Source organism: Mesitornis unicolor, unplaced genomic scaffold (assembly GCF_000695765.1).
Source record: "Mesitornis unicolor isolate BGI_N332 unplaced genomic scaffold, ASM69576v1 scaffold45883, whole genome shotgun sequence".
Classification (NCBI taxonomy): Eukaryota; Metazoa; Chordata; class Aves; order Mesitornithiformes; family Mesitornithidae; genus Mesitornis; species Mesitornis unicolor.
In genome coordinates, this window is record NW_010174892.1 from 41,339 (window position 1) to 59,405 (window position 18,067).

The window sequence follows — 18,067 nt, forward strand, 5'->3', positions numbered from 1 at the left end:
GGCCCTAGGAAGCAAAGCTTTAACATTAATCCCTGCTGCCCAAAAAATACCAGATGTTTTCTTTTTCGCATTATTTTAATTCAAATTGGTTGAAATGGTGTTTAGCTAGCCCTAGCATTCTGAGTAATTAACATTACTTTAATGGGAATATTTAGGATTTTTACATTATTCCTTCAAAATAAGTTCTACCTTTTGTCCCTCCTGTAACCTCACAGACTCAGTCACATACAGCCAGGTCTGCTGGTGGGTACCAGGTCCTGTGCATGCTTTGTACATTGTTATGATTATTATTTTATTTTAAACTAAGTATGACTACCCCTTTGCTTTCCTGCAGTCTTGGTACAAGGCAGCTCTGCAGGGGAAAGAGAAAGGGATAGAGAAACCAAACAACAGGTTACGGTTGGACTCAATGTTCGTAAAGGTCTTTTCCAACCAAACAATTCTGTGATTCTGTGATATTTAGAAGCCAGTTGTTCATCACAGCGATCATTTAACATCTCCAACTCTGTTTTGATGTTTCCCCAAGATATATTTTAACATATCTGTGTCTGCATCTGTGTTCAGGGCACCGCGTGAGCTCCCGCAGTGGGGACGGGGTTTGCCAGGTGGGATCTTGGTGCAGGAGTGAGAGGTGAGAGCAAAGCTGGAAGGGAATGGGAAATGCAACAATGTGCAGGGTTCACTGGAGACACTGGGCATGAAAGGGTGGCGTTAGCTGAATGGGGATGACAAGACCTCAGAAACGCTGCTGTATTATTTTTCTAGCTCATATGAAACCACTGATGTTAGAGAACCCCTCTAATCTTCATGAGCCAAAAATCCCACTAAAAATTACAGTCTGAAAGTCAGGAGATTGGTTTACTGTTGTGAGTAAGCACTTTGAATGTAAAGCTGTTCCTTGGTTAAACCTCTCTGGCTTGTAATATAGCAGTTAATTACCTTATTAAAACATTAAAATGTTTTAATAAGCATATAAAAACATTGCTTATTTATAGCTATGTGTGTATATATGTATATATCTGATATAGATATATGCAACAGGAAATGCAAAGACAGCATTAAATGACAAACCACCATTTTGATCTGCTCTCCAGAAGAGGCCTGGGGGTGCCCAGGCTGGGACACTGGGTGTCAGGGTGCCCGTTTCGGGGACCTGCGGTGCCCAGGCAGGTCAGCGCGTGGCAGCACACGGGCTCTCTGCTCATCCTGGCCCTGGAAAACACAAACAGCATTTCACACAAGGGCCCACTTCCCAAAATCCCTGCTTCAGCCGCGGGCTGTGGGGTCAGCGCCCACCTGAGCAGGGTTTGTGACTGGTGGGATTTCACACTTAAAATTTCCAAATTAGAATCAACTTCTATCAGTTTGAGCTCCCTACCCACAGGCAGCATGTACCGGCTCCCCCTCCTGCCTCAGCACTCTTCCTCCTCCTCTGCCTTCACAAAGTTAATTTTAGGCACGCGCACAAAGACGTAGGGTTTCATTTTCCAGCAGGCAGCTGCACGGCTCGATTTCCCTCATCAGCTGTGTGAGCACAACACATCGCAACGATACAACTTTCAGGCCAGTAGTTTGGATAGGATATGGATTAATTGGTGGTTCAGTTTTGTTTTAAGCACCTTCCTTTCGGGTATATGTGGCGGCGGGCACCAAGCCACATGTGCGGTGCAGCAGTGGCACCCAGAATAATTTCTGTTAAAAACCAAACAAAAAAATAATTAAAAAAAAAAAAAGCGCCTTTTGCCAATCCTCTTCCTGGATGATTCCAGCAAAGCTCTGGAAGTGAATGACATGATGGCATTGTAAGAATTCCCACAGCCCCTATGAGGCGTTTCGGCAGCACTGCCCCAGCCCAGCCCCGCCAGCCGGGACCCCCGCGCGGCTCTGCCTGCACCAGCGCGCTCCTTGGTTCGCTTTTCTACTCACAAGTACTGTATCCAGTTCAGAACCAACAGCTTACTTTATTAAAGATTTTACCATTTTATAAAAGACATGTTTAATTATGATGGAGATGGCTGTATTGTAATTAATATTTTGAGATAATTGTGATTTTGAGCTTAAATTATATACAGAAAATGGTCATTTTTGTATGTGTTAAAAGATTGCTATATTACAGATGACTAACTGTACTTTTCAGTTTAACTACAGTATTAATGTAAATAAAGCTGGACGAAGAAATATTTACTACTTTATTAACATAGATTGTGAATGTACTTAATGTTTTTTGCAGTATAAAATTACTGAACTTGAAAGCTGCTTCATTTTATGTGCAAAAAGGTACTTCAAAATTCTATTTTAAACCTATTGATTCAGTGCAATCAATTCTATCGTTAGTTAATTTGCACACGCAGGTTGTATCCTTCCGGTTTTCTTTCATGTATGACACTTATCCGTAAGGTGCATATTGTGTTTAGAATGCATTTTGCAGATGCTTCTGTACATAAAACAAATACAGGGACTAAACCAATGCTGTGCAGTGTATAGCAGAGCCATTTTTCGGCTTTGGTGTACCCAACTTTTTCAGTATTTAAAGAAGTGTTTTGAATAACATTAAAAAGTCTCTTTATTGTATAAATAATAAAAAATGTCACCTTATTGTAATTCATTTTTGTAATCTTTTACTATTGGAAAGGATCCAGGGTTTCCAAAACCACTGCTCTACAGGTGAGGGAAGCCAGCACAGACAACTGGTAACTCTCTTGTTTGGCACTAGCTCCTGGTGACGGCCATCGTGTATTTTTAACAGGAAAGGCCTCACCGCTTCCCTCCACCCCCTCCCCTCTCTATGGCAGATCCATACCATGTGTCAGGACTCTGCTGTCCCCAGCTACTCCTGGTCTTTCTTGCAGGGGGTGACGGTGAGTGCAGCTGCTGTCCTTGCTCTCGCTGAAAGGCGCTTGCTAAACCCACAGCCCCTGAGGATGAGCAAGCGTGGGTTATGTTAATTCTGGACACATGCAAAACCTAGAAAGCTTAACATTGAACCGTGCTAAATTTTGCAGTGTTACAGAAAGGACAGGTGGAGAAAGGGAAAATGCTTTCATCACACGCACTTTTTTTTTTCCCCTTACAAACACATCCCACAGAAAGGAAATCAATTTGACATCAGCCTGGCAGCCTTCATGGAAGAGGCGAGCAGAGGATCGAGCATGTTTCTGCTCCTAAAGCGTAGCAAAGACAAGTTTTACTTGAAAGCTTTTTCTGTGTTGTAGGCTGCAAAGCGAGCAGGTTGCAATTAGAAGCCGTGGCCACACACAGGGCCAGCGCTGTGCTGCATTTGCCAGCAGCAGAACAAGGCAATACTGGGATGAAATGGATGACAGACATCTCTGTGTCCCAACCTAGGCAGCATGTACAGCAACACAGGCATGGCAGTGCTTGGTGCAGCTGAAAAATCCAAACCAAGTACCACCCAGCACCCCACCAGCAGCAGTCTGGTTCCTGCCTCAACCCCAGTTCCCATTCCCAGCCCCAGAGCAGTAACAGAGATGCAATGGCCCTGCAGCACCCAGCCACGCTTCCTTTTATGTTATTAATATCCACAATGCATAATTACTAATAAAGGTATTACTTTCAGGACATGGAAGTGTCTTTAAATAAAACAGGAAACCTATATAAATATTACTGGCTAGAAACCTTAATTATATGATATACTTAAAAAAAATAAACCCCAAACCATCCATCCAACAGGAAACATTTATTGTGTCAGTGCAGCCACCACCATCGCCCATATTTTGGTTACCTTTCTGTGAGCTGCGCACAGGCTGCAGCACCTCTTGCACCATATCCTCACCCTCACTGCACTGTTTAAGAATTCAAGCATTTTATCACATACAGACCAGCAGGTAATTTTCGGAGGCAGCAGTGGAGAGACTAAAAACCTCACAGGAAAATATAAAACAGGCATACAAAAATCCACGTGTTTACATCTGTGTTTTGGTCAAATACTTTGATGCTGACAATTCTTTTACAAATTAGCTCAATTGTAGAAAAACCATTGTCACTGCTACTCAAGGCAGCTTCCAACAGCATTTTATATTACCAAAAGTGTAAACATGTATTGTAGTATTTTAAAAAGCACTCCTGAAACATGCAACCTGGAGGGAACAGTCCATGGGTGAGGTGTTTCTTCACATGCAAACAACCACCAGCACCAGAAATGCTTTATGGCACCAGCCAGGGTAACAACGGGCTGAGGAAGGAAGGGGAAGGCAGTGAAACCCCGGGGGATGTGGTGGGACAGATCATACGTTGATTGTACTTGGATTCCTGGCTCTGCCGAGGATGGGGGCTGCTGCATCACGCAGGAATTCGGCTTCTCAGGTACTCCAGCACTGCAGCTGTTCCTTTGGCCAAAACAGCTGCGCGGGGCGTGCGAAATGGGTTTCCCTCTAACAGGAGAGTCCTAGGAAAACAGAGATGTTTGAGTTACTTCGACAAAGGCTTTTCCTTGTGCCAACACATACATACACTGCATAGAGATCTTTTGAATCTTTTGAAATTCATAGTTCCTCTTCTACTAAAAGAACTGTAATTTATGCTTCCCTACTTCACAGTAACTAATCTTCTTTAGAGACATCCGAATTTTAATCTATGCTAATCCATCAGTGGTGGTAAATTATTGCAGACACACACTACTTCCTCAACAAGCCTCTGGCAGAAGACAGTGAGAAAAAAGAACTGAAATACAGACATGGCACAATAAAAGGGGAAAACTGCGTTAAATCGCAACCCTCCATTTTCTAGCTTAGCGGCTAGCCTGCTAGTCTTTGGTACACACAAATTGTGTGTGGGTTTTTGCTTGGGGAGGTGAGGCTGTTTTACTTTGTATTTTTCAAGTCCCCCTGGAAAGCGTATTTTAAAGGGGAAATCTCACAGACTGGTAATTTGTTGTCTTTGACAAGATGGACTATTTATGGGTAACTGTCTTCTCCGACGTGAAATACGTAGAGCTATGCACAGTCACGTCTCTACCTGTTATTTAGAGACAGTTCTCCTGACTCGTCTATAGACATAAGTAAGGAGCTGAATGCACAAGCAGGCAGAGAGTGCCCTGGCTCGCCTGCCCGCTACCCTGGGGGTGCACCAGCAGCGTGTCCACACAGTCAGGGGCACCAGATCTAGGCTCAAACGTTAGATTTACACCAACCATTTTTTTACAAAACATGAAACAACTCCCCCAGTTCTCTACAATATTGAGGAAATACAGAAGAAACTGCCTTGTTTTACAAATGCTGAGAAACCCTTTTTGTGTACTAAGACCTACAAGCAAATACACTACCAATTCGTATTTTTCCCTCTGACAAAAAAGTGCCCTGAAGCAATGGTCAGAATAGGATTTTATAAACCACATCACCCCTTCAAACACACACCTCAGAGTTTCACAGTTCCCAAGCTCTGGTGGCACCTGGAGGAGGTCGTTGTTCTGCAGGTCCAGTGTCCCAAGCCTGTCCATCTTCTTCAGCTGCAGAGGGTCTATGGCCCCCACCTGATTGTTGCCGAGCAGGATGGTCTCCAGTGCTAGGATGCGATAAAGGACACTGGGAAATACTTTCAATCTTCAGGAAGAAAAATGAAAATCAGAATTAGGGCATTCAAAACATTAGCAGCCTTTAAAGCCAGACAGCATTTTTAGCTTTGTTCATTTAAGGTGAACATTTAAACATACTGCACTGCAAGGAGAAAGTTCCGTTATTTTACCGTGTGCACAACGCAAAAGCTGAACAAAGCGTGCATGGAGACAGCTCGGGACCTCTAACACCCGCAGGCCAATGGTGCCATTTGACCAGTGTCTCACAGGATGTGACCCAGCCACATGAAGGGGAACAACGGCCAATTGTTCTCTGTGCACTTCAAAAAAAGCTCTGCTGGGCAGGGGACTGGGCTTCAGCCCAGCGCTCGCCCCTCACCCACTCCTGCCCACCATTTACCACCTGACTTTCCATCACTCGGATCTGTTGTATTACAGATGCCAAAGGGCAGGCCTGTTGGTATCCATTTTTGATATATTCTTTGCAAGGTTGTTTAATCTCTTCTTTTAACCAGTTGCTGCTGTCTCTCTCCAAAATTCTTGTGGCAGAAAGTTCTAAAATACACCCCCCATTGTGTAAAGGAGCACGTGTACTCGATCTGTTTTAAGCTCACAGCTGGTTGATCAAGTGCTTCCTCATCTTTACATCACAGGAAAAATCAGATTGAATTTGGCCTGGTTCTTTTGATTATTCTATATATTTAAAAAAAATCCAAATAGGTGCTCACCTGTTAAAAGACAGATTTATTACTTGCAGTCTTGTCAGTGCCTCCATTTCCTCAGGTAAAGATGTCAAAAAATTATTTCTGTGTATCAAATGAAGACAAAACAATAATCACTAATTTCTACCAAGTTTTAGTTAAGAATCCACGGAGACAAAACACACATTTATCAGAGCTAACATGCTATCTTAAACCAATTAACTGCTTCATAAATGGGTCAAGACCACGCTCAAGTACAGATGTTTGCTAATGCAAGCCAGGTTTGCATTCTCATTTCTGCCAGTAGCAGATTTAAAAGTCTGTCCTCTAAAGACTCCCAAACTACTGTCATTTTACCTTCTCTATCTATTGCAAATAGAACACCTATAGACAGCTTCAGTTTCAAGCAGCACAACAGGGTCTGTACCGCCATCGTACCACTTCCCACCCATCTCCTGAATTTTCTGGTGGAGGTGCCTGGGTTTTTTGGGGCGAGGAGGAAGGGCTGTTTTTAAATAACAACATCTCTGAGAACCTTTTATGCTCTCCCATCACAGCAAGTCTCAGAGCTTGTCCACTTGTTTTTTGTGTTTTTCTAAATCTAGGCCACTTGCTATTTCAGACCTGCCGGTCATTCAACTGCCACAGAGGCATTTTGGGAAATGAAAAATTATTTCAGTATTGCTATTCCACTGTAACAGATGGCTGGTTTAAAAAGGCATGAAAATAAGTTACCGAGAAAGGAAGTCCAACACACGTCACAAACCTGATATCCAAATGTGTCAATTTATGGAGCATGCAAAGCTCCAAGGAAACGGATGAGATTTTATTGAAGCCAAGGCTGACATCACAAACCGAGTCTTTCAGCTCCACAATCCTGAAACCCAACACGAATAAACTTTTATTATGTAAGCTCTTGTCTGCATTCTGTTTTCTAAGTTACTGAAAAAGAACTACTTTATTCTACATATCAGGGACACTCCATGTTTCCTGACATTTCAGAAGCAATTTTGCAGAGTGAGGTAATGGAAACTTCCCCTGTGAAAACTGCCTGTCCTGGAGTCTTACACCTGATGTAAAGACAAAGCTCAGAATCACTCTTCTAAAGTTATTAGGAGAGTAAACTTTCGCTTACTGATTAGGACAGTAAATCTTAACTACAAAAGTCTACTCACTCCAGAGGTATTTCAGAAACTATGGCACAGATGACCATCACCATCATCTCCTGCCCTGTAAATGTTTTAACAAAAAGACTCAATCTATCTTCTTTAGCAGTCAAACAAGCAGAAAGAAGATATTGTTATTTTACTTCCATCTTTTGTTTCTGTTCCACTGCTATCACAAATTCCCACCTCTTGCAAAAGGCTGTTCTATTAAGACACTTTGGTGTAAAATGTTAAAAGCTCAAAAGTTAAATTGTTGAATCCGTGTAACAGAACCTCTGGTTTAGCCCTAAAAACAAAAAGTAATTAAATGAGAAAATACTCATCTCTCCTATCTGGATTGCCACCGAATTCTCTGGCACCTAGCAGTCGCAAGCCTACACCTTGCCCCCAGTGAATGCAGCAGCTTCTAATACGGTTAAAAAGGATGGGAGGCACAGACATATCTCATGAAATTGATTTGCTACAAATTGTACTGAAAAGAGATTTTTTTTTCCTATGAGAAAGAGATTGCATTTCTTCAAGTTCTATGTGCTAAAGGCTAAATTGTTCAGCATGCTTGGGTCCAAGAATGGAAATAAGTTACCATCACAAATGTGGTGATATCCTCAAAAATCAGCTTTCATGTTTCTCTTGGGCTACCAGAGACTCAGTAACCTTCCTCTTTATACAAAAAGACTATTTATTCCCATTAGTGTCAACAGAAAGCTCTTCCTAGACTGTGGGTGAAGTAACAAGTGCAATAATAGCAAATGCTATGTGACAGGACACAAAACCTACCAAGAAGAGAGGCTTGGAAATTGTTCAGGCTTCCTTAAAAAAAACCCACAAACAATTATGTTATTTGAAGAAACTGAATTTAAATAGAACCTCAGCTGCAGTACAAAGCTATCATCCAATAAAGTGGTGAATCCAGTCAGATTACCTTCATATGGGAAAAAGGCTACTTTGTAGAGAAAACAATAGTACACTGCTTAAGCACAGCACTTCACTATTACGAAAAGTCACATCAGTCCCCTCACTTATTTCAACGTTTAGCAACACAAGAAGAAAAACAAAATGTAACGACAGCACCACTGAGTACAGCCACGCTGCTTCTTACTGCAGCCTTCGTGCTAACCAATGAACCCACCTGTGCGCTACTCATAGGAGAAATGCATGTGTATTATTCAGCATCCCAGTGATACTGTCACTGGGGGTGTGTACACACACACTTAGCATACATTATATATATACTTGATTAGGTGAAACACAAGATGCTGAGGAATAAAAGGAGAAAAGACAATAACAGCTAGAGAATGGCCTTCACAAAAGTACCTTGGCGGGATCTCACTCAGCTGATTCTTGCTGAAGTTGACAGTGGTGACGGGATGGCTTCTGACTGCATCAAACATTTCATCAGGAACCACAGCAGCCTGTTTCTCACTGCACAATGAAAAGCATTCAGCTGAGTGACACCATCAAGTTAACCACTGCCTGTTTATTAACAAGATATGTTCTTCTGCTTTTAGAAAAAGATGAATAGTAGAACAGATACATAAATATCTACTGTTTGAAGTCCATGAAAGACTGTTAATCAGAAAGTTATCAATCACTGCATGGCATCTGAGTGGTAGCACCATCTCACGCTGCCATCCTCACCTGTTACCTTGCTTAAGAAAAATCAGTCAGAGTCCAGTTATGTCACTACCTCAAATGTGTGAATGCTGCATATTGGGCCAGAAAGTGTAGAAAGGTTGGCATTAAAGGGATTTCCTCCCCTCAGCTCAGAGAGCATCACCAGCACAGCAATGCTTAACTCGGGTAATGGCCCACCTCAGAGCTGCTGAACATCTGTGGTAACTGAAGTCACCCCAACCCCTTCACCAGTGAGGTCCTGTCCAGTCACAGCTCTCATTTACTGCAAGATGTAGTGAAACGTAACTATAATTGCCAAAGAAGTTTAAAAGGTACCAAAAGTACCTGAAGGTATTAAGCATTCCAGTCAGTTAAAAGGAATGTTACTGTGGAAGATGTGGTAATACAAAGAAATATTTTTTTTAAAACCCTGCAATTCAAATCTGCCTATTCCTGAGCACACAAATTTAAGTGAAAATGCACAAATGCAGCAGGATTTGCACACAATCTGGTACAGATCATGAAGGGGAAAAAAAAAACAGGAAAGTGTTCTTACAACTTCAGAAATGGGTACTATTTCAAAACACATACCTATATTCCAATAATTTCAGTGAAGTTATGGCGTGCATGTTAACCCTTGACTCACTTGGAAGGGTCATGGCTGTCGCAGGAGGGTCTCCATTCGGGCTTGTCACATCATCTAGAGATAACATATGTGTATGGTCACACAAACACAGGCTGCAGCAGACATGGTGTTCTGAATGTCCTCGATGGAGAAGTTTAGTGTCCCCTGGTCACCTGCCACCACCCTTTTTAACTCTCCCTGTACTCTGGCTCAATTCCATATAAACTCATTCTAATTATTTCAATAATTTTCTAGTAAGGATTTTTTGTAATCTTGGGTTTCTTGGCTTTTTGGTTTGGTTTTGGGGTTTTTTTGGGGGGTTGGGGGGGTGAGGAGGAGAAGGGTTGACTTGGGTTTTCAATACAGGTCAGGAAGGAATAGAGATACTACGCTAGCAGTAGTTACGTTAGGCAGTAGCCTCCACGGCATGGGGAGTCAGAAACAACGATAAACAGAGAACTTGGGCTAGAAATGATGACCCAGATTACCTATACCCAGAACAGCAAATCTGAACACAAGTTTAGTTTAAAACATTAGAATACATAAACCTCCATCATATCCTTTTCTGCAGAGGTCCTTCTGATGACTGTCTACAATCCACATGAAAAAGCTGTTGGTGTTGCGAGGCTACTTTGAACATTTCAGAAATGCAGATTAAAAGCACGTGCAAGGTGTGGCACCTCACCTGAGGGATTCACATACGTGCAAAGAGGGTGAAGCTTTGCTACAAGTCCAAGCACAAGATAAATCCAATTTCCACTAAAAGAAATTGAAGAAAACTCTACAGTAATCCAGTAGCATTCATGAATGAAAGTCTAATAACGATTGTGTCTAACCACTAGTTATTCTTTCATTAAGAAAGGTCGAAAGGGTCAAAAACAAGCTTAAAAAAAAAGAGGCATTTTTCTAGTTTAAACCTCTAAAGAAACAGGACTGCTACTGGTTTAGCTCCTACTTAAGATGCTGTAACAGGTAGAGTAAAATCCTAAGCATTGTTGTACATGCAAAACATGAGCTGATTTTATTATCCACAATTACATTGTCTATAGCTCACAAGATAAGCTTCTGAGTGTGCACTCTAGATCCAATTAATTTTTGTCAAGTTAATAATATGTCAGATTTGCATGGAACCTGACAGTCTGAAGCAATTTTCTATGCTGCAGTAACCTAATTAATACTGCCATCCTCGGGCAGACGAGAGAAAACCCATTTACAAAACCAGGAAAATTCACATGTACACTTTCAAGGAAAGTTGCCTACACGGATCATCAAGATCCTTTCTAAATTAAGAAGTTAAGCTTTTTTTGCCCTTTAAGTACAACATAATCATTTCCATACTATATTTAACATGACCAGTGAACCTGGTCATTTTGCCTACTTTTTGTCTTAAATTTTAAGAAGGATGAAGGTCTCTAAGGATCTTCTAGATGCTTTTTAATCCACAGAGGTAGAGCTCTGAATCCAATAGAGGATTCTGTGAAAGCATACAGCATTTGTGCAGAGAAATAAACCCCATATTTCATCTGATTTTCTGCTTTATGACTTTTTAATTATTTCTATGGGGAATGTTGGGATCAAGACTATCAGATGGTAGAAAGATTAATTCTCACAGGCCAGGATTAGAATGATGTTTTAAATAACCAGTTAATTTCTCCCTCAAAACTTTGTATATTCTTAGTCAGCTATGTGGTAGACTTCATGGCATCCCCAAGTCTTCAAGACAGACTTTTCCATGCATGTACTTTCTGGGAATCCTAGGACTGCCTGTGTTATTAGAAATATATATTAAATTAGATGTTATATTAAATAACACATAACACCCACGAAAAATATCACCTGCTTTTCCAACTGCAACCAAACCAGCAGACAGATGGCACGCTTAAAAAGAAGAACCCCATACGTAAGCTTCCCATGATGTTCAAGATAAAAATTAAAAAGCTACTGGAATTCCTCATGCAAAATGAATAAAGGGACTAGGGGAAAAATACTTAACTTTATTTTTCTAAATTATAATTCTCAATAAGGAATGTTTGCTATTTGGCCTTATCTAATAGAATAAGAAAAAGAAACAACACTGAAATATAGAAGCAAACTGTTGAGTAAAGAAAACTCTATTAACGCAGGTTAACTGAACGAAACTGGATTGAAACAGTTCTAATTTCTTAGAATCTTTAATTTCTTATTATCTTTGAAATGCAATGCAACAGAACAACACACCTTGGATTTTGCTTCTTAGGTATTTCAGAAGTTCCTGGGTGCCTTTCTTTAAGGAAAAAAACAAAACAAAACAAAACACAAAAGTCAGTATGTGCCAGCCAGTGTTGGTATGACTGCTTGACAATGAGACATGACAATTCTGGTCACAGAGGTGGAGCCCATAGCTTTGCTGACTATAAAAGCCACTAAATGCTTTCCATAGAAAAACCCTCTTTGCAGCACCTTATAAACTTGCCTACTTACAATTTTATTTATTCCAGTTGAAAATCTTAAATCCCATGTCACTATCTCAGGCTCTGCATTTTTAGCTTTTTATCTGAAGTAGTTAACCAGTCCCAAGAGCAAGGAAAAAAATGTTCAAATGAACTTAATCTTCTCTTTTAAATGTTTAAAACAATTATGCTATGAAAAAGAAATTTAAATTTTGTCAAGGTAGCCGACTGTTCAGTGTTTTGGTAACATTTTATGTCCAAAATTATAAACTCTGGCAAAAACACTGTTTACATAAGTTGCATGGATTTTTAGCAACTCGATTCTGCAAAGATATGACCTTCGGTCCTCTCATAGCAACTTCCACTGGCCAAACTATCTGCATTATGCAGTTACTATCTGCATAATCTATGAGCAATTAAGCATAATCTCCTCTAGTCCATTTGTTTTAGGATAAAGCTAACTTTTCCTTATTATTTTACAAGGAAAAGATGAGAGAGAGTAGGGATCGACAAGAGAAGAATCTGCGCCTGCTAGACGCTTAACCCCAGTCCCTGCCAATCCTTAATTTCAGTGTTCACCTTATGCTAAGAAGTGCCTGGAGAACCCTACAAGCTTTATCAATTACTCCTCTAAACCAAGGGTAAAAAGATCTAGATAAGCATATAAAATTACAGTTACATGATTTACAGTGTTGGTGATGGACTGAGATGTAAGTATGAAGTGTCATAACAGAATCCTCGTACCTGTCATTTGCTACAAATTTGAAATACACACAAGAAATTGCACACCTCCATGCTCTTACATCTGAATGGCAGCAAACCCTCAAAAGCCAGGGAATACCAGAACTGAAGTAACCAACCTAACTTGGGCTCCTCTGCATGTACAGTGCAAGCCAACTTGGCACCTGGGAATCATGGATGGCTTCTACCCACTGATCCCCTGCTCACTGATTTAGTGCACACAATGCTCACTTAATCAGATACACGATGTTTTCCGTTTTCTGACAGAAATTACAAGATTTCATTGCAACAGAGTCTTCAGCGTTGTTTATTTTTAGAGAATCCCAGTGCTTTGTAAACATTTAATTTATAACACTGGCACAAGCACAGAAAGAAGTAATGTATACCAGCACGGAGAAAAGACAGCAATCCATGCAATGACACAGTACATACAATTGTCATTGTTCAAAATGCAGCTGCCATCAAATACGCTTTGGAAATGGAACCCTAGATCCTTAAATCAGGCGAGCAGGAAATGAAAAGCAGAAATCCATGATCATCTAGGAATAGCCTGATGTAAAGTACTTGTCCAGCACTGCAACAAACTGTGACTGCAACAGGATTAGGCCACAGAGAGCTGCCTTGTCCTTCTTTTCCCAGACATCCACTGCTTCATGTGCAATATATACTATAACTTCTGTAGCACATCAAGAACAGGTCCTATAAAGCAACAACCTCCTTTATTCCACAGTCCTGGTGATCTTATGCACTGCATCAGACTCTAGTGGAAAGAGTACCCAAATATGAACAATCCTCACAATCTGGATAACGCACATATGCGACATGACACAACTTTATATACAGTCTACAGTGCTTACCTGCAGAAGGTCTCTTCGAATTGCTCTCAAAGGATTTCCCTCCAGAGCCAGAAATTTCAACAGAGGAAGGTTGCCCAGTGAGTAAGGCAATCTGCAAATTGAAACAACACATTTCAAAGTGGCTTCAAAACAGTTTCTAAAGAGTTTGCAACTGTTTGTCAGATGGTCTGGTATTCTGAAGCTCAGGTTCAAATAAAAAGATACAGAACATATTATATTTAAGAAAGGCACAGTTTGATCATAGCAGTTACACAAGATAGAAAGGGTTCCTTCATTTTATGATTGAGACTTTTTTAATTACACTTTACAAAGTGAAATACATCAGCTACAGAATTAGTTGCCATTAGATGTCATTAGCTATGCCCCATCACAGACATAATGCAGTTTTTAATATTACCTACTGATATCATTGTTGGCAAGGTCAAGGCGCTCCAACTTCTGAAGCAAAGTAATTTCATCAGGAACTGATTTTATCTTGTTGTCTCTAAGTTCCAATACAGAGAGCGAATTCAGATGCTTCAGATTCTCCACATTTAATATTTCAATCTGATTTTCACCAGCATGCAATTCCTACGGAAACAAAGAAACAGTTATGTTACTGTATTAAAATTACTTTCTAACTTACTAATCTCCTAAATCATGACATCAGCAAAACCATACAATGACATGGAAAAAATATAGGTCTCGATCCCCTTTCATCTGCAGATGAAATATCAAAGCCTCCAAAGATCCTGAGACATGTGTCTGACCTTGGCTTTTTTGAAGCCATTACAGAACCCTCAGCTTTGAGTTCCATTTCCAAGCTAGGAATAAATTTGCTCTGCTTTTGTCAAGAACTTGTCAGTGACTTCTTTACTCAAGAATTTTCCTAAATTTCAAGTTATAGGAAACTGAGAGGGTAGCTCTCTATCTTCCTGTTGGAAATGTTTCACTTATAATGGGAAAACTGAAGGTTTTTTTTTAGCAGAAAGTGTACACACACTGCAGGACACAGGTTATGGTTTAATCCGGCAGCAGGCACCTGAACACCATGCAGCCACTCACTCAGTCCCCACCACCCCAGTGGAGTTGGGAAGAGAATCAAGAAAAAGTAAAACTCACGGGTTGAGACAGAGACATAAAGGAAGAAAATAAGAAGAATTATAATAAGATGAAAATAATTTTAAGATTATCATAATTATAATAATAGAACTGGAACATACAAAACAAGTGATGCACAATGCAATTGCTCACCACTCGCCAACTTCAAACACCAACATGAATTATATTAGAAAATACTGAAATAGCTTGGCATTTTAACTGTTGAGATCAGAGCAATGCAGAACTGAAGTATCTGCATTCTTTGACGGATGTGGTCCTTCGAAACAACACAGTGATACTTGGCCCAATCATTTCTCTACTACTTGAGTAACAAATTTCTGATGTTGTGAGACAGGCAATTTTCAATTTTAAACGTACTGGGAATTATGGCTATGAAATCTGATATGCTAAAAGAAAAAAAAGTCTACTTTCTCTGAAGTTACAAAGAAAAAAATGATAAAGAACTGTCCTGGTTTGAGCTAAATAGAACTAATTTTCTATTTGGTGATTTTACTTTTCAGCTCAGTCTCTTTTAAGTGACTGAACTTGCTGAAAACTAGCAGCATGTTTTTCCCAAACAGCGCTGCTAGAAGATATGCTCAAGGTCAGTTGTCTCATCATGGGTGCTGTGTCTGTGCCTGGGGGGGGGGGAAGGGGACCCAAAACGGACCAACGAGGTATTGCATCCCACATACGTCATACTTGGTATAAAAATCGAGAGATCACGAGGGTCTCGTTCCCTTTACACCTTCTTCCATGTTGGAGCCCTTCCATCTCGGACCCTTCCGTCCATCTCGATCCTGCAGAGGCCAAGGCCTGAGCGGAATCCTGCCAGTTCATCTGCCACTGATCCTGATTTGTGTGTGCTGGTGCGTAGTTTTGGCTGGGGCGTTTCCAGGTCCCGGCTCTGCAGAGCCTCTGGTGACGTATTCGTCATTGGGGGGACGGTGGAAGGAGGATTTTATATTGGTTTTGTATATATTTGTACGTATCTGCATATATTTCATTATTTTCCTATTTAGATTGTTATCCTGTAGTATTATTGTTTCATTAAATCTGTTAGTTTATTTTCCAACCCATAAAGCCTCTCTCCCTTATTCTCTTTACTGTTCCCTTCTGGGGAGGGGAGAGGGGTTAACAGAGAGCATCTGTCCAGGATTTAGTGGCCAGCCCAGCCCTAAACCACGTGAACAAAGAAAATTTATTCAGACAATGTTTCTAGAGATAAAAAAATAACTGTTGCAAGCAATACTAAATCTAGTTTTTCAGTCATTCCTCATCTAAATATTTATTCTGTTTTCCAAATCTGAAGAGTACTGCTGCAAATTTGTCTTCCAAATGACTTTAAGATTGACCAATGGTGACAGTAAGAGCAACTGAAAATAGGGATGTATTAAATGGACTTCTAAACATAGAATTATCCACTTTAAATACAAATTTTTGTGAATTGCTGTGATCAAGTCACAGTTATTATTTTAAAAGTTTACAGTAAATACATTTACAGTATATCAACTATTTTAAATCTTACCTTCAATAATTTGCATGAAGGAAATTCTGGCAAGAAACGTAACTTATTTTTCCTCAGATAAAGTTGTTCCAAAGATGCCATAGTCACTAATTTAGAAGGTACACTTTCCAGGTAGTTTTTAGAACAATCCAGCTGTCTTAAGCCTACAGAAGAAAGCGTGCAAGGAACAAACAGGAAAGTAAGAGAAAATGAAAATGCTTTTCTACAGAAGCATAAACATCCTGTTTTTGAAAAGAAACATAACATTTTGCAAATCAGAACTCTGGAAGAAATCAAATCTGTTAGCATCAACATTTCCAAAAACAAGGTATCTGCTTTTCATTTGTTCCTCACGGGGCATTCAGAAAAGCTTTCAATGCCACTGCCAGACACCGGCTCTCATTCAGAGTACGGGACTGGAGGAATGCGAAGGGGTCTGATAATGCAGGCTCTCTCAGAAAGATCTGCACGTAACTTCTATAGCATTTATTTATAAAAGCTGGCAGTCTGTTGCTGTAGATCTGCCAGAACTATTAAAATATCATGCCAACCATTAGTTAGATTGATATTTAACACTCAAATATTGGAAGACAGCTTTATCAATGTCTAATTTATGGGGCTTTTTCCTGTCCATTAATTTCAATTTCAATTATCTCTCATTTATGCTTTATTTTCCATTCAAAATATGCAATAAAGAAAAAAAAATCGTCAAATTGCTTATTGCAGTCTTAAGACTAACAAATTCTTGTTGGAATGATACTAATCTTTAAACTTTTCCATCATTCTGTGTCCCATTTATCACAAAATATGAACCATAAGAGGACTCAAGTTTAATATACAGTAGCTGTAGCTTATTTTTTTTAATAATTCTGAACTAATATTCTTGAGAATAGATCAACTCTTTATGAATACGTTTTTAAAATCCTGAATAACATGCACTATACTTCTGAACATAACTACAGAACTGGCCATATGGCATTTAATAATCTGAGGAAACTAATTTACTTTTCATTGCACAGATATCTGCAGGCAGGTCCTTGAGCTGATTACAAGACAAATTGAGTCGCACCAAGTTAACGAGCAAAGCAAAACTTGTTGGAATGTGTGTGAGGTGGTTGTTGGACAGATCCTGAAGATTAAAAAAAGAAAGAGAGAGAGGTTAGAGATGTTTAAAATATCCCACGAGTACTGCTACTGTAAACTTAATTACTGGCAGAACATTAAAATTAGATGGCTGACATCTTCAGGATCTCCTTGGTAGGAATGTGAATAGAAGAAACAATTCTCCCATGACTGACAGATCACAAGGGATTTTTCTTAAAATATCTGCCAAACCAAGAGCAAAACCTGGTTTCAAATAACAGAAAAAAACCCCCACCATGTAATAACTGACAACCTACATAAGTCAATAGAATATTCACAAAGTTCTGCCATCTAAGCTATGGAGTTTTTTTAATTAGCAATACCAAAACATGGATACATCAGCATTTCTGCACAAATTAGTATTTTTCAAAAAGTTGTAATTTACTAATTCTTCTAAATTGACAAGCTGTCCAAATCCATCTGGCAAGTGACTCAGCTCGTTGTGATGAAAAAGAAGGCTCCTCAAATGTGACAACTGCATCAGCTCTTCTGGGATATTCTTCAGTTTGTTGTGGCTAGCATTAAAATATGAGACACAAAGGGAAAAAACAATTACTAAGTGGTGTTAACAACAAAACTGCACACAGATCACTGCTGTTACACGTGGTGCTACCTGAACTAGAGCTACACAGTTGTATCAGCTGGATGAGCCCAGTTACACAGCACCTGCTGAA

General features: G+C 39.9%; 1 protein-coding gene across 1 annotated transcript in view; it reads right to left on the bottom strand.

The window, feature by feature from the left end:
* Positions 1–4,299: 4,299 nt before the first annotated feature.
* Positions 4,300–18,067, bottom strand: part of LRRC40 (leucine rich repeat containing 40) — a gene marked incomplete at its 5' end in the record, with an annotated part of 15,037 nt that continues 1,269 nt past the window's right edge. The window contains 12 exons of the mRNA XM_010181186.1: positions 4,300–4,405; positions 5,373–5,558; positions 6,259–6,336; positions 6,998–7,108; positions 8,712–8,819; positions 9,603–9,711; positions 11,854–11,899; positions 13,664–13,754; positions 14,061–14,233; positions 16,272–16,414; positions 17,256–17,379; positions 17,779–17,908. Of these exons, the coding sequence (XP_010179488.1) occupies positions 4,300–4,405; positions 5,373–5,558; positions 6,259–6,336; positions 6,998–7,108; positions 8,712–8,819; positions 9,603–9,711; positions 11,854–11,899; positions 13,664–13,754; positions 14,061–14,233; positions 16,272–16,414; positions 17,256–17,379; positions 17,779–17,908 (1,405 nt within the window). The remainder of the gene's footprint in view (positions 4,406–5,372; positions 5,559–6,258; positions 6,337–6,997; positions 7,109–8,711; positions 8,820–9,602; positions 9,712–11,853; positions 11,900–13,663; positions 13,755–14,060; positions 14,234–16,271; positions 16,415–17,255; positions 17,380–17,778; positions 17,909–18,067) is intronic.